The following is a 16,089-nucleotide window of genomic DNA, read 5'->3' on the forward strand; positions in this document are numbered from 1 at the left end:
GCATTAGTTCCGGTATTTTGTATTACGCTTGATGTGTTAAATTCCAAACATGACGCCAATATACCTGGTTGCGTAATTAAAGACAGTACACATACATAATCCTAATTCGGGAACATCGTCGAAACACCGTAAATGACTAGAACTCGACTTGCTGATCTTCGTGGCACTGTTTTTGTGTTATTTTTTGTTAGCTCAAAATGCAGAAATCCCATTCACATAATGTTTACAAAATGTTGCTTCATTACGCAAAAGGAAATTACACAAATTTCACGCACGCCTGCAATATACGTCTTCAATGCATTTCAAATACATTTTCTAAAGATGCAAAATGTAATTTGCTCTTGCAAGGCACCCAGCTGTGGCACAAATCCAGTTTCAGAGGTGCCCCCTAGACATTTTCTGTTCTAACAAGTATCCAATGAGCAGAAATTACATATAAATGATGTGAGATACCTATATCCCACTAATCAGGAATGGCACGAGGCTGGCCTTGAATAGAGAGCGATTTGCCCGGCTTAAATATATCGCAGCATCAGAGGGGGTTCTACTGAGGGGGCAGACAAAGGGAATACAAATACCCGTGCTACTCTAAGGCAATAACTGGTGTATGGGGTAGAGGGTCTGAGAAATGTATTATCTCCTCAGAAACACCCAGTTTCCAAATTTACTTTTCAGAGGAACACTCCAACGAAAGACCCTTTGAAATAAACATTTCTCTCATAATAAAAATACTGCTACAAGGTCCTCCCCTCCAGAACCATTCACACAAATACACACACACATACGCATAGGAACGGCAAATATAGGAAACAAATTAAAACAGGAAATGGAAAAGGCAGCCAGGCAAAAAAGGAAAAGCAAGCTATTAATTGATTCCTTGTGTCAGGCCGAAAATGATTTTCAGTTCTTTTGAAAATAACCATTCACTGGAAAGAATGTTGTTTGCTTGCAGAAAACTGAGGGAAAGTAACTGCAGGCTGTCTTCCCTTACATACTAGCACCCCTAGGCCATGCACAAGTGTACTATGCCATCTTATTTGAAAAAGAACCTCGAATTGGAATTGGGGAAAACATTTCTGTCTGGAGAGGTACTAGGGTAGTAATACAAGTGGAGGACATAGAAGGCTAGATGAAGAGAACACTTGCAAGATAAAGACGTGACTACCCCATTGAAGGATATGAAGGCTAGAATGAGAAACCTGCATAAGGGTCTCTGAGTCAGCTTGTCTGGAGTGTATTTGGAAGACGAGGTTCACAATTCTATTTTTTGATCTGGCGTTAGCAAAGACCTTTTGATTTTTACTAAAAATGTATGTATAATATATACGATGCTTACTTATAGGGCCCTCTTTAACCATTGGTCTTGTTCTCAGTTGTCTTCTATACATTACAGCATATATCATATGGCAGTGGATCAGCCCACCTCAACTATTGGCTAACTTCATGGTAAGTGATGGCATGCTGCCCTGTCACAAGGAGCACAACCACGCACAAAGAAGTTCACTTCAGTGCCAGGGACTACTGGCAGTGGGCACTTTATGAGGCCAAAAATATATTTTGTTTTTTAGATTGCTGAGGACCCAGCAGACTCCCCAACAATAAAGAGCAGAAAAAAACATGAAAAGATCAAAGAGGCAGTGAGAAAGTCAAGAAGCTGGCAGCCAACGCCAGGCCTATTGGCTTTGCCACTGTTTTTTTTGAGGAGGAGAGAACTGCCATTATACCTCATTCGATATCCCCTTCCCTGTAGCGCCCACGCCCCTGTTCCCTAAATGAAAGACATAGCATGACTTACCTGTGGAGGTTATCATTGATCTGGCTCAAGTTGGGAGCCCGGCAGTCATTGTTAAATTCCGGGATGAATCCATAGTCTTTGAACAGCGCTTCGGCGCCCTTAGCAATGATGGCAACACCATTTTGTACCCTGTGCCGAAGGTCATCCTTCCAGCCCTCAGACAGCACAGTGAAGAGCCCCACGGGCAAATGCTCCGGCATGTAGTCTGTGCCACCCAGGTTGGTGCCCACCATGAACCAGATGTAGCCAGGGCCAGTGAGGCCTGCCTCACGTGCAGCCCGGAATACTCCATCTGCCTCGTCCCGCGAGCAGTAGAGAAGGCGCACTTGAACCGAGATTTCACGGAGCTGGCGCTTCAGGCGGGAGCTGCTAGGGTCATCCGTGAGGTTGAGAGTCAGAACACCGCGGTTCTCCCAGCCAATAAAGCTGCTGTCAGTCAATAACTCAATGTAATCCACAAAGTCCTCATAGCCTGGAAAGAGGGTAGTGATAACTGCAAAGGCTGTCCAGTCATACTCTTCAAGGACCTCAAAGATGACCTGGAGCTGTTGTTCGGTGGAAGAGCCAAGTTGCAGGAACGTAGATCCTTTCTCCTGTGGAGGAAAAGATGGAAGGAATGCAGAAGATGGACAACAGGAAAAGTGAGAAGGTAAAAAGAAAAAGTGAAAAGCAGAAACATGGGAATAAACATGAAAAAAAACAGAAGTTGAAGAAATTAACATAAAAAGAGAGAGAGAAAACAGAGATAAATTAAAGACACGAGAATAGGCATGATTAGGAGGAGAAGTAAAAGAACAGTAAAGAAAGACAGAAAATGAAATGGGCAATAGAACGACAGAGAGAATAAAGGAAGACAAGAAAATGAATGGAACGACAATAGAATGAATTAAAGGAAATAAAGGTATATCAAAAGACAGAGAGAAAAATAAACACAAAAAGCAAAGAAAGAGATTACCAATAAAAAGAAAACAAAAATAAATAGAAAAACAAAGAAATGTGAAGAAAAAACAAGGCAAGAAAGAAGCAAATGTAATTTAATGTAAAATAAGTTGCAGACAGAAGAATAAAAAATGCAAATGAAGAGAGGAGAGGAATGTGAGAAACGGGTATAGATTGTGCAATGAAGTAGTTGAGACAAAGAAAAGATAGTAAACAGAATAATAGAGAGAGGGAAATAAAGACACAGACAACCCAAAATTCGGGGAAACAAGAAAAAGGTAGCATGAAAAAAGATTGCAGAGAAAATGATGGAAAGTAAAATGAGAAACAGTGAGTAAAAGAGAGAGAGTGACAGTGAAAGTGATAGAAAAAAAGAGAAGAAGGGAAAGGAGGGAACAAAAACAAAGATCAGTTTTCTTTTATCTACAGTACTGCCAGCTTAAGTTACATGTGGATGAATGGTGATGGTAGGTGACTTTTTTAGTGTTTATATATACAGCAATGAGAAATGAATGCCTGATGAAGGAATTATTGACTATTAGACCACCAAAGGTGATGCAAAGTTATTGGCGACACTGCTTTTTAATAAACGTATCCAACTGGTTCACACTTGGTAGATAACTTTGATATTGCAAGGCAATTATGTACGCTCACTGATGGGAGCTTTAGGCGCACTGTTTGATTCAAGGCATTTCTCTCTAGCTATCCATCACTTCGTTGAATGTCACAGATCACATACAGTACAGTACACAATTTATTTTCAACATCTCACACTGTCATACGGTTCCAATGAATTTAATAGGACTGTGTAGCTGGACAACATGACCGTCAGAATGTGGGGAATGATTCCATACATATCATCAGACTTTGTTGGCCTAATTCCTAGCTTGCTCACAGTGCCACATCTGGACCCTAACCTTACCAGGGTACCAGATGGTATCTGAAACCTCAGAACATGACCACTCTAATTCCCCAAGAAAGTCGTTGTTACTCTTGCATGCCCAAGAGAGGCACAAGAATGATACAAAATGGATTTATGGAAGCAATTGTATTGTTGTATAAAAAGCAAGAGCTGCAATTATTAGTAGAATAAAACAAAGCATTGCAACCAGCATTACAAGAAGAGTGAAAAAAATAAACAGTTCAACCATTATATCATTACAGTGTGATTATGATTATATTTCTACTCCTATCCTAATTCTTCATACACTATCGAGAACATAGTGGGAATACCCTATGCCTGATCAGTACTAATCAATTGTTGTTTCAGAGGGTCTGGACCTCAATACTACTTTTTTCATATATGAGCACACACCACATACGAAAAGTGTTTTATTTTTTATTGAATTTGAACAATATAAAGGTGCTACCTACATTTATCGACAATGATATTAGATTTCTTTCCAGATCATAAATTCATGCATATGTAAAAAAAAATTCCAACAAGAAGTTTCTATGGGGTAAATACCCTCACAGCCTTAGGAGGGCATTCGAGATCCTTGGTGCGACATCTTCTTAAATTATACATCAGTAGTAAATGTCCCTTATGGCATGTGAAAGTTGATGTTTTTGGACTTTAGCTGTGACTTTCTTTCAACAGGACATAGATATTGGAGCCGTCCATACTGGCATATGAAATGCCACTTACCCTAATAAATCTACACTAAAATCAAAAAGACACATGGAAAAACATTTAATAATAAAATCGAAGCTTGTGTGCCCAACTACTAACAAAGTGTCGTACAGTCCCCAAATGAACAATACATCTATTATATTTGATCTACCACCATTTTGTATTCAAGTATCCCATTCATGTGCTGATTTCAATGTTCATTATCAAATGAAATCTACAGCATTATTTAAAAAATGTTCTTTGATCAATTAATATCTGTATCTATTTGTTTGTATCAAACTGGCTTCATAGTTCTCTGTTCATTTATATTTGTCGTTATTTACTTAATATTCATTATTCAGGCGCTTTAAATGTACCCTGTATAGTAATATCCCATACAATTAGTAACCTTTATGGACTATAAGTTGTAAATTCTCTCCGGACTGGTTTAAGGAGCATTATTTATTTTTCTCTATTTATATTCGTTATTCTTTTCCTTTGTACATTGGCTACTGAAAGATTAAATTTAGCTAGTTCACTCCACCTTACCAAAAGGCATACATTATTGTTTGCTTATTTTTCACCTCTCAAGTATTATCTTTACATATTCATTCTAATTGTAAAGCGCATTCAATTTGATTATCACTTTTGTTCCGGTGATTAAGGTTTATCTACTTCATGCAGGTGTTGGCCAAGTGCTCTAGTCCATCAATTTTTAATTATGATAACCCACTCATTGTCTTTAAATCAATGGTTTTGCATCTGTCATCTTTGTGTTCTCTGGGTGTTATATCAGTTCTGATAAATGACTATAGTTCCTCCTAATGTAAGCTGATCTCGCTGAAACCTTTTCAAACACGTGTGCTGGCCGCAGAAGCAAATTAAGTGGCATATTATCAAGACAGGCGACAAAATTATCGCTGCTTTAGCGGCAGAAAACTCCTGCTAAAACGGCGATAATGGGCTTGATAATATGTTCTATGGAATTCCAATTGAAGCCCATGTTAGATGTGAAGGGCATCTAACATGGACTTCAATTGGAATTCCAAAGAGCATATTATCAAACCCATTATCGCCGTTTTAGCGGCAGTTTTCTGCCGCTAAAGCGGCGATAATTTTATCGCCTGTCTTGTTAATATGCTCCTAAATTCTTATGTATCCATATAAGCACTCCTATGCTTAGGTATTACTTATTTAAGTAAAATTAAATTATGGTGCTACATGTGTTGCCTTTTGAAAACAAAAGAGAACCTTCTGAAGCTTTTTCAGCAGATACTGGTATATACTTCAAATAAAGATCATACCATTACACTAATTTCAGAAGAGTTCATCCTTTTTTAATAATTTAAAAGAATGTATATTTTTCAGAAATCATTATGATTCTTCTTTTGTATCAAACAACAATTTTGCTAATATTACACTCATGTGTAAACCAAATCTATTCACAAATCAGACTAGCCTCTTCGGATTCCTCATTTATCTAGCAGTGTGAACTCATCAATCTTTTCTCTAAATGCAGTCCTTTTGTTTGCTTTCAATTTTTGTATTGTGCACCATTGCAAATTATTTTCAGAACTATATTTTTCCACATTGCGACTTACTATAATTGATGTTAGTACTTTATACTTGATTCGTGCTCAATGATCCTCTATCCAATTGCTCTCCTTATCTGGTTACGTACAGTAATCTGCAGGGATGGGTTGTTACATACATACCATCTTTGGAATTACCTCTGGTGTTCAAACAGGTTAAAGTGAACATCATTGATGCATGGCTGCACCTGTTTACTAGTGAATTTACTTAGGCTATTCCAGCAGTGAACAAGTCCTTTAATTTTTGCATAGCCTGCTTTCTGTTATGGTACATGTATTGTGAGTATTTGGAGGGCTTGGAAGGATCAGATGATCGTTTATGCTTGTATTTTTTTTAAATATAAAATCCAGGGTTGATCCAAATTTCCCATCCCAACAGTTACCAAAGGCCAATGGCGTCTTATCAGTTTAGCAATAGAAAAACTTGCCAGATTTCAAGGTGAAACAAAAAATACCTGGCTGTTTTTCCTTTCCTTTACACATACAAGATAGCCTATTGCCAGTAATTTAGAATCAAGCGTTGGCAAAGCTCATCAGTTGAGCTTTGCCAATGCTGTGTGGGCAATTTTATTGGCCCTGCTAGTGCCAGTGGTTCTTAAAATGCTCTGCCATTGACAAAATCATAACCAGTGATGGTTCAGGTTAAAAGTATAGATAACATTGTCTTCCATAGTTTCCTCTACTTTAAAGATGGCCTCCATGTGTGATGCAACATGTGTCGCAACATTGCATCAAACAACACATCATTCACTTTGAAAGAATAGAAAGCACAGCTTTCTCCACATTCAAGATGGCCACCGCTTTGTGCGACACATTATGCAGCATGATTGTGCGATACATATTGCATCATGCAACATGGAGACAGCCATTCTTAAATCATAGAAACAATCTGTTTTCTGTATTTTTAAGAGGGTTTGTTGCCTTTGCCAATGTGGCACGCTTTTAAAAACACCCAGCACTGGCAAAGCCAATAGCGGCTGAAGCAATGAAGTGGGAGGGGGGAGGAGGAAATTGGAGCGGGCAACATCAAGAACATCATCACGGCTGCCATCCGGCTACTAGTGCACCGCAGAGGAGAGGAGCATGGGTAGGAGGGTTGTACGGGTGAGACTGAGTTATACAAGGGGAGCAAGGGAAAAAGTGAAAGGGTGCTTGAAAGAGCAAGACCAGCTTCTATGTAATGTCATACAAGAAATTACATTACACCAAATTTTGAAAAGTTTTTTCATGACGTCAGCAGTGGAAGGACACCAATTTTCCAATCAAAAGTAAGTTTTAAGACGCTATTCCCCTGGAGTGGACAGACACGGAATAGGGAAGAAAGCTGTTCAATAAAGAACAGGGAAGTGAGATTGATAAATAAGCTATCTAATAATGAGCAAGGTCTGATATGAAGCCCACTCTGTGTGGCATGGTATATAGTGCTCTCTACAAGAGAGAACATTTGCAAACAATAGCAAAAAATGCTGAAAATAATTCCAGGGCTCATCCCGACGTTTCCAAAAAGACAGCGTTCCAGGCTATGATGACTTCTAGATTAGATTATTGCAATTTTCTCTATCTGGTGGCACGAAAGAGGTGCATATATATGCTCCAATGGGTGCAAAAAGTGGCAGCTTGGATGCTGTTTAATAATCCTAGATTTTCACCAGCAGGTAGTGCCCTGAAGCCTCTCCACTAGCTCAATATTGAGGAGATGATCTCCTTTAAAGCCTTGGACTATGTCCATAGAATATTGCATGGCAAGAGCACTCCTACCACCCCACGCGTTGTCTGAGATCAGCTGGAAATGGATTGGTCAGCATTCCAAAATGCAACAAAAAAATGCTGTGGGGGCATCTCCTTTAGGCACCTGGCAGCCAAGAGGTAGAATTCTTTACCTTTCCACCTAAGACTGGAGACATCAGAATCAGCCTTTAGAAAATAGCTTAAAACTTGGTTGTTTATGAAAAATCTCCCTCCCTAGCTATACACTGTCCACTTTTTTCATAGGTATGATTTTAGCCTCGAATGAAATTCAGCACGGGGACACTCCATAATAATGTAACTATTGCGCTCTACAAGGAGTAATAATAATAATAATAATAATAATAATAATAATAATATAAGCCTGTAAAAACAGATGCATAAGAGATAAAGGGTGGGATGATTCAGTGACTCCTTATTAAGTCATAAGTCAAACGGTAACAGAATACACTGAGCCGGTTATAGCTTTCTTGTACATTGATGAAATTTGGTATTATTATGACACCTGCATGGCGAGGATAACCCTTCATTCATGGAACAATAGGTATGATTAAACTGAATAGCCCTTTACCATTACAGTGGAAATGTAAAATTAATACTTCAGAGGTGAAGAAATGAGTAATCACGAATTTAAGTATGATTTGGAAATTAACACCCTTTGGCAAGTGGCAATGAAGTGTCCTAATTAGTATCTCAGTTGCGGGTAGCACATTCCTTATCTTATTTAGGAAGGCAAAAAAGAACGTATATGAAAAAGATTGTTAACTATAAACACTGGTGTTAAAACAATAATTGATCAATTGTATGGAATATTACTAAATAATATAAATGTATAATAACTGGAAGATGAATATTATGTAAATAATGATGAAATGGTAATTTAAAAAAAAAAACCTCTAAAGCAAATTTCTTCTAAACAACTTGATACAAGGATTAATTAATTAGCATCATGTAAATAATGGTATAGGTATCTATTGATAAGAAACATTGAACATAGCACTTAAAAAATGGGATAGGGTCATTAAAAATGATGATTGTTCAAGTAAAGTGAATGAATAGTTAATTTGGGAACTATATGAGTATATAATTGATTCCTAGTAGCTATGCACGCAAGGTTTTCCTTTATTACTGCATGTTTGTCCATTAGTTATTTCTACATTTTTATAGATGTGTTTCGATAATTTGAGCTTCGTATGCCAGTATGAGCGACTCTAAAATCTGTGTCCTGTTGATGGACACTCAAAACAAAGGAGAGCCCCAAAACATTAGCTTCCATATGCAAAATGGGGTGTCCACTACAAATGTATAATAAAACAATTTCAACTCTTTAAATGGAGCTTCGATTTTCACACAATGGTAACCAATCAATTATTGCATTCACTAAGAACCAAGGGCCATATGTATCAAAAAAGAGTTTTGCGATTCTCCAATTGCGATTTTTATCTAATTGCAATTGGAGAATCGCAAAATGCAATGTATGTAGGATTTGCTAAAATTTTTGCGGATCCAACATATTCCTTAATTGCGAATTGCAAAATGAGATGCGCAAATAAGGAATACCTTCGTATTCATTCCTATGGGCTAGAAAGCCCATAGGAATGAATGAGTAGACATTCTCAATTTGTGATTACCAATTAGAGAATCACAAATTGAAAATGCAATTTCAAGGTTGCAAGGGTGCCAAAAGGACACCCTGTTGCACCCCTAAAATATGCATGTGTGCGCATTTTGCACAAAATAATCACTTATTTAAGCCTTGCGTGGCCTCCCATCTCGCTACATCCCCTCGCTGCTTGGTTAGCAATCCACACTTCAAAGCAGCAACCCTATAAGTAAAAAGACCAGAAGTGTTGCAGTAACTACGCTAAGTTCTCTCCTATTTCTGAGTCCAAAAAAGCATCTATCCACCATCAAATATCATAGTTTCATAATAGCCTACATAGCCTAAAGCTGTACGTTGGCCTCTCACTTGCCTCCCCCTTTCTTTTATTTATCTGCATCCCATACTCTGCGGCTCATATAACCATGCTGTATAAACATAGAAATTTCAGAGTTATTACCGTAACTCACAATGCTCATCGTGGAGTTCACTATATCTCATAGCCAGGTGATTAACCAGAACTATTTCCGTAATCCCATGGGTGAGGCAAAACTATCCACCGTATCCACCCAAATTTCAAACTCTAGTCATTATGGCGCTCCATTTTGTCTGACCTTTTAAAGATCTTCTGTACTGACAGCCAGACCAAGTTCACTTTATTGTTCACTTGCCCAAGCATCTAGCCAATGACGCTGCATTTGCTAGGCAATAAAATGTTTCATTTGTATATGTTTGATCACAAAGTATAGCCACTACCCTTCAGACTGCCTCCCTCTCTGCCGTTATTAAGGGTGGAAGATCACTTTGAATTCAGCAAAGACCTGCTTCCATAACTGTCTCCTGGTACTCTATCCTGTCCATTCTGTTCACTTCCAAAGTCATTGTCACGTGATCACCCGATCCCAATCCAAAACATTGCCTGACCCATTCGGGGTACACAATCTTGTCCTCCAAGACATATCTACCATATATTTCAGCCCAGCTTACTTTCAAAAACCAACAAATCGGTAATTTGGCTGAGGCCTTCAACAGGCTCCTTCTCTAAGTGAATCACCCCGCACATTCCACATGAAAGCTTCTCACATGAACCCCCATAGATTCCAATATTAAACCACAGTTCAAAGAATATACTCTATTACGTTTGGCATCCTATGTTCTTGAATGCCCCTATTTTTTTTTTATTTTTTTAAAGAATTTTTATTGAGCATATTCGAAAATTACAAAATTAAACACATATTGCATTACGAGTATTAGAAAGCACAGACTTTAAGAATTTCATAATGTAGAGTAAATATATTTACAAACAAGTTGAGGCAAGTCTATTAACAGTCAATAATAATAATTATGAGTGGAAAGAAGTTGTAAAATCACATTTCAGTTCTCAAGTCTTTATGGCCATAGTACATATATCAAACTTGCCTGAGCAGTTTTTAGTCTTAGTCCCTCTGTTGATCATACCAGCTAGCAACTGAGGACCAGACCAGTTCCCCATATGATCTAGATTTTTTCCCTCTAGTTTTATAGATGGCCATTTCTTGTTTATATGTTGCTAATAGTCTGTTAAGCCATCCCTGAAATGCTGGGGCCTCAGAGTCCTTCCAGCGGGTTGCTAAGATGATTCTATATATGGCAGTACATAAATAAGTTGTATAAGTTTCTGAGTTGTTGAGTTCTAGAGAGCTATCATAGCCAAGCAGGAACAAAGTTGATGAGGTTTTGATTTCATGGCCAAAGATCTCAGTCCAGTATTTTACGATACTTTCCTTAATTTGTTCTAATTTGGGACAGTCATAAAACATATGTATCAGATTTGCGGGACCAAGTGCGCATCTGGGGCATTTATCATGGTCAATCTTACCCCAAGAAAATAATTTGGAAGGTGTGTAATATAAGTTGCATATCGTTTTATAGATTTGAGCTTTTAAGTTGCTTGCTAATATGGCTTTGGAAGATAGCTGTAGAGTCATGTCTATGTCGACGTTAGGATTATTTAGTTTACTGGCCCAGCTAGTTTCTATTCTTTCTATGTCATCAGGATGGTTATTCAAGAAGATTTTATATATGTCACTTATTCTGGTTGTTGTCTTTTGTATCAGGTCTATGAATGGTATCAATTTTAGCTCTATATTTATGATGCGTTGTCTTAATGATGTATATATTTGAATACATTTTAAATAGTCAGTGAGGTGAATCTGGTATTTGATATATAGTTCATCAAATGTTGTTCTGCCGTCTGTATTTAGAAAGTCGCCAATGGTGATAAGACCTAGGTTCTCCCAGCGTTTAGTTGTGTTATCATTAAGATATTGGGGTATTACTGAACTATGCCATAGGGGTGTGTATTTTGTATATTTAGGAATTAGGAGTGTTTTTGTGCAGCAAGTCCAAATTTTAAAAGCATCTATGATAATTTTGAATTTGATCTTTTTAAAGTAGGAGAGTTCGATTTGTCTTAATAGTAATCCTCTGGCTGTGCTTCCTAATGTTAGCTCGTAAATAGAAGGTATGTCATGAAGTGGTCTGTTTCGATCATGATGGTTGGATGTAGTTAGAAATGTCATTTGTTGTAGAATGGCTGCCCACATGTAATAAGTTAAATTTGGTATAGCTAGGCCGCCTCTAGAAGTTGGTAAAATTAACTTGGGTAGAGCTCTTCTTATCTTCCCGTAGCTCCAAATAAACAATGATATTGATTGGTTTATCTTTTTCATAGAAGCGTTGTCAATTAAAATAGGGATTGCTCGAAACAGGTAAAGTATCTTTGGAAATATTGTCATTTTTATGTAGTTACTTCTACCAATTATAGATAGATGTAAGTTATTGACTCTAAGTAAGTCTCCTTTTATTTTTGTAATTAGAGGGTCGTAATTTAGCGTATTGATATCTTCAGTATTGGACGAGATATTTACTCCAAAATATTTCGCATTTTTGACTCTAAATTGACTTGTATATGGTGTATTATCAGTGCATATTACCATTGTTTTGTCTTGATTTAAAGAATACCCCGAGTAGAGCCCAAATATTTTAGTAGTTGCTTCTATTTCAACTAGGGCCTCAGTAGGGTTAGTTGTTAAGACCGCAACATCATCGGCGTAGGCAAGGACCTTAGTGTTGTAGATGCCGGTTCTTATTGGTGTTATCGCTGGCGATGTTAATAACTTGATAATTAAGGGGTTAATGTAAAGTGCGAATAACAATGGTGAGCACGGACACCCTTGTCGCGTGCCTCTCTGAATTTTAATATTTTCAGATTCGCACCCCCCTGTCAAGATTCTGGCTTTTGGGTCTACGTAGAGGGCTTTTATTGATTTTATGAACCCCGGGCCGATGTTATTAATGGCTAATATTTCCCAAAGAAACTGCCAGGAGACCCGGTCAAAAGCCTTTTCGGCGTCTAACAAAATCAGCGACATTTGACCTTTCTCTATTTTCATTATGTCAAAAAGAGATATTACTCTACGTATATGATCGGTGGTACTTTTGCCAGGTATAAACCCGTGTTGCCAGGGAGAAATGAAATGAAATGAAATGAAATGAAATGAAAGAAGTATTTCTAGAGCGCACTGCGGCCAAGCGGCTTCCTGGCGCTAAGGAACACATCCAAGTCAGCCAAGGGGTCCGGGGGAAGTTAGTCGGGAAAAGCCTGAAGAAAGAAGAAAGTTTTTAGAGCTTTGCGAAAGTGTGAAAAGATGGGAATGGAGCGAATGGAGAGGGGGAGAGTGTTCCAAATCTGGGGAGCCCGCACCGAGAAGCGGGTGCCGCCGGTGCGGGATTTGCGGAAGCGGGGGACGTGAAGAAGAGAAAGGGAAGACGAACGAAGAGAGCGACAAGGGGCATGAGAAGAGATTAAAGAATTAATGAAGAGAGGAGCGGAGCGGGCATGCGCCCGAAAAGCCAAGCAGGCAAGTTTGAACTGGGATCTAAAGTGAACGGGGAGCCAGTGGAGGGATTTAAGGGCGGGAGTGATGTGGGAAAACTTAGGAAGACGGAAAACAAGACGGGCAGCCTGGTTCTGGATGGCCTGGAGCCGGCGGATTTCGTAGGCCGGGATGCCTACGTACAGGCCATTACCATAATCCAGGCGGGATGTGATGAGGGCAGAAATGATGGCTTTGAGGGCATCAACAGAAAAAAACCGGGAAATTTTTCGAATAAGACGGAGGGAAAGAAAGCAGGAGGAAACGACGGAACTGATGTGCGCATGCATAGAAAGATCATTGCTGATCTTAATACCCAAGGTCCGGACAGTGGGGACTGGGGAGGGGGGAGGACCGAAGGAAAGGGGCCAATGAGCAGAGGACCAGGGATTAGAGGGGCCACCAGTGAGAACAAGCTCTGTCTTGTCAGGGTTGAGCTTCAAATGATTGAAGCTCATCCATTGGGAGATAAAGACAAGAGTAGAGCTGAACTTGGGGACAGAGTGAGTAGGAGAAGATAGATCAAAGACGAGCTGGAGGTCATCTGCGTAGTTATACACAGAGACCCCCAGACCGAGAAGAGAAGAAATAAGGGGGCGGATGTAAAGATTAAAAAGAAGAGGGGAAAGGGAGGAACCTTGGGGAACCCCACAAGTGACCGGGAGGGGGGGTGCAGCAAAATCAGAGAGGTGAACTGCCTGTGATCTGCCCTGAAGAAAGGACGCGATCCAGGAGAGGGCAGTGCCCTGAATGCCCGCTGCGCTGACACGGTCGAGAAGAATGGCGTGGTCGACCGTATCAAACGCAGCGGACAGATCCAGCAGGACTAGGGCCTGGGGGAGATTACTGTCGGCCTTCCCCTTCAGTTCATCCAGGACCGCAAGGACCACACTCTCGGTAGAGTGGCCTGGTCGGAAGCCAGCCTGGTGAGAGGCCAGGATGTTATTTTCCTCGATGAAATTGGAGAGACAAGATGTTACGTAGCTCTCAAGAATCTTCCCAAGGTAGGGAAGAAGGGAGATCGGCCTAAAGTTCGATGGGAGGGAGGGGTCCAGGCCAGCTTTCTTCAGGATAGGAAGCACAATGGCAGTTTTGAAGAAGAGGGGGACAGAACCCAGAGCCAAGGAAGAGTTAAGAAGGGTTAAAGGAGGGGTGGGGCAGCAGGTGTATAGGGTTCTGAGGATCCGTGCAGGTGCACAATCCGCCGGAGAGCCGGACTTGACCTTTACAAGAAGGTCACGGAAGAGCTCAGGTGAAATGGGTGTAAAATGATCCAGAACAGAGGATAAAGAGAGGACATGATCCGGTAAGTTGAGTTGAGATACAGTCGGAATGTTAGCCTTGATGGTGATTATTTTATTGATAAAATAATCATTCAGAGAATGACAGAGGGACTGAGAAGGAGCGGGGGACAGACTAGCACGGTCGGAGGTGGCGAGACTGCGCACCAGTGAAAATATCTCGCGTGATTTGTTAGCCGCGAGAGCTACACGCTCCGAAAAGTATTTGGATTTGGCCGCTAAGATGGCCAGTTTATAAGTATTTAAGAGGGCCTTGTAAGTGAGGCGGAGGGTGGGGCAATAGTTACGGCGCCAGCGACGCTCAGAACGCCTGAGGTCTAATTTCAGGGATCTGAGGTCGCTGGAAAACCACTTGTGAGCGTCGTGGGGGCGAGCAGATCGGATCTTTTTGAGTGGAGCAGCCCGATCGCAGGCCGAGGAAAGCCAGATGTTAATAGCATCCGCCTGATTCTCCACAGAGAGGTCAGTCAGGGTGGGAGCCGATGAGGACAGAGAGGAAGAGAGATCGTTAAGATCAATCTTGTTCCAACTCCGGGCCCAGATGTTTTTGGGCAAGGGGGCTTTCTCGGATTGGCCTAGGTCGATAGAAAAGGAGATCAAAAAATGATCAGACCAAACGCTGGGGGAGATCGAATTAAGCGAGGGATTGCAACGCAAGGACCAGATCTGGTCCAGGGTATGGCCATGGGTGTGAGTGGGGGCCGAGACATGAGGGAGGAAATTAAGACAACGAAGGGTGGCAGAGAAGTCTTTAGAAGAGGAGTCCTCCCTCGGGTCACCCGGCCAAAAATTGAAGTCCCCGAGTAGGAGTAGCGAGGAGTTATTTACAGCCAAAGTGGCCAGGAGGTCCTGCAGGGTAGACACAAATGATGGCATGTTTTGCGGGGGGCGATACAGAAGGATCACCGTGAGGGGAACAGGAAGCTTAAGCGAGCGGGCCACCAGGAAGTCGACACCAGGGATGCTAGGATGCGGGAGGAGCTGGAATTGCAAGGAGCGGCGGACTATCATAGCCACTCCACCACCAGTTTTGCCATCAGGGCGGTCAGCGCGGAGAGCATAATAGGTGCTAGGGAGAATAGCCAGAAGGTCAGGGAGGGAATCCGAGGAGAGCCAGGTCTCAGTAAGAAAAAGGAAGTCCGGGGAGTCAGTGACCAAAAGGTTAAAGAGAGCGGTTTGATTTTTTATAGCAGAGTCACTAGTTGTTCAATGATTTTACCAAGGCGATTAGCAAAAATTTTGGCATATGTTTTAGAGTCTGAGTTGATCAGTGAGATCGGCCTGTATGATGTTGTCAGTTCGGGGGATTTATCTTTCTTCTTGAAGCCGGCTATGTTTGTTTGTTTCCACGATTCCGGGGGTTTTCTATGCCATTGAATACCTAAGAAAAGATCATGTAGAAATGGGATTGTCACTGTACCCAGTATTTTGTATAGGTCTAGGGGTATCTTGTCGGGTCCTGCTGCTTTCCCTGCAGCTAGTTCCGCTATTGCCATCTCTACTTCTATTCTGGTGATTTCTTTATCTAGTTCTTTTTTTGTTTCATCATCAATGATTTGTACCATGTTAGTCTCTCTAAGCCAGTTG

The 16,089-nt window shown here is 40.6% G+C and overlaps 1 protein-coding gene across 1 annotated transcript in view; it reads right to left on the reverse strand.

Moving 5' to 3' along the window:
- GRIN2D (glutamate ionotropic receptor NMDA type subunit 2D) overlaps positions 1-16,089 on the reverse strand; it is a 1,061,440-nt gene that overhangs the window by 983,866 nt on the left and 61,485 nt on the right. The window contains exon 2 of the mRNA XM_086930354.1: positions 1,796-2,388. Coding sequence (XP_086786480.1) covers positions 1,796-2,388 — 593 coding nt within the window. The remainder of the gene's footprint in view (positions 1-1,795; positions 2,389-16,089) is intronic.

This window comes from Lissotriton vulgaris, chromosome 7, assembly GCF_964263255.1.
Source record: "Lissotriton vulgaris chromosome 7, aLisVul1.2, whole genome shotgun sequence".
NCBI classification, from domain to species: Eukaryota; Metazoa; Chordata; class Amphibia; order Caudata; family Salamandridae; genus Lissotriton; species Lissotriton vulgaris.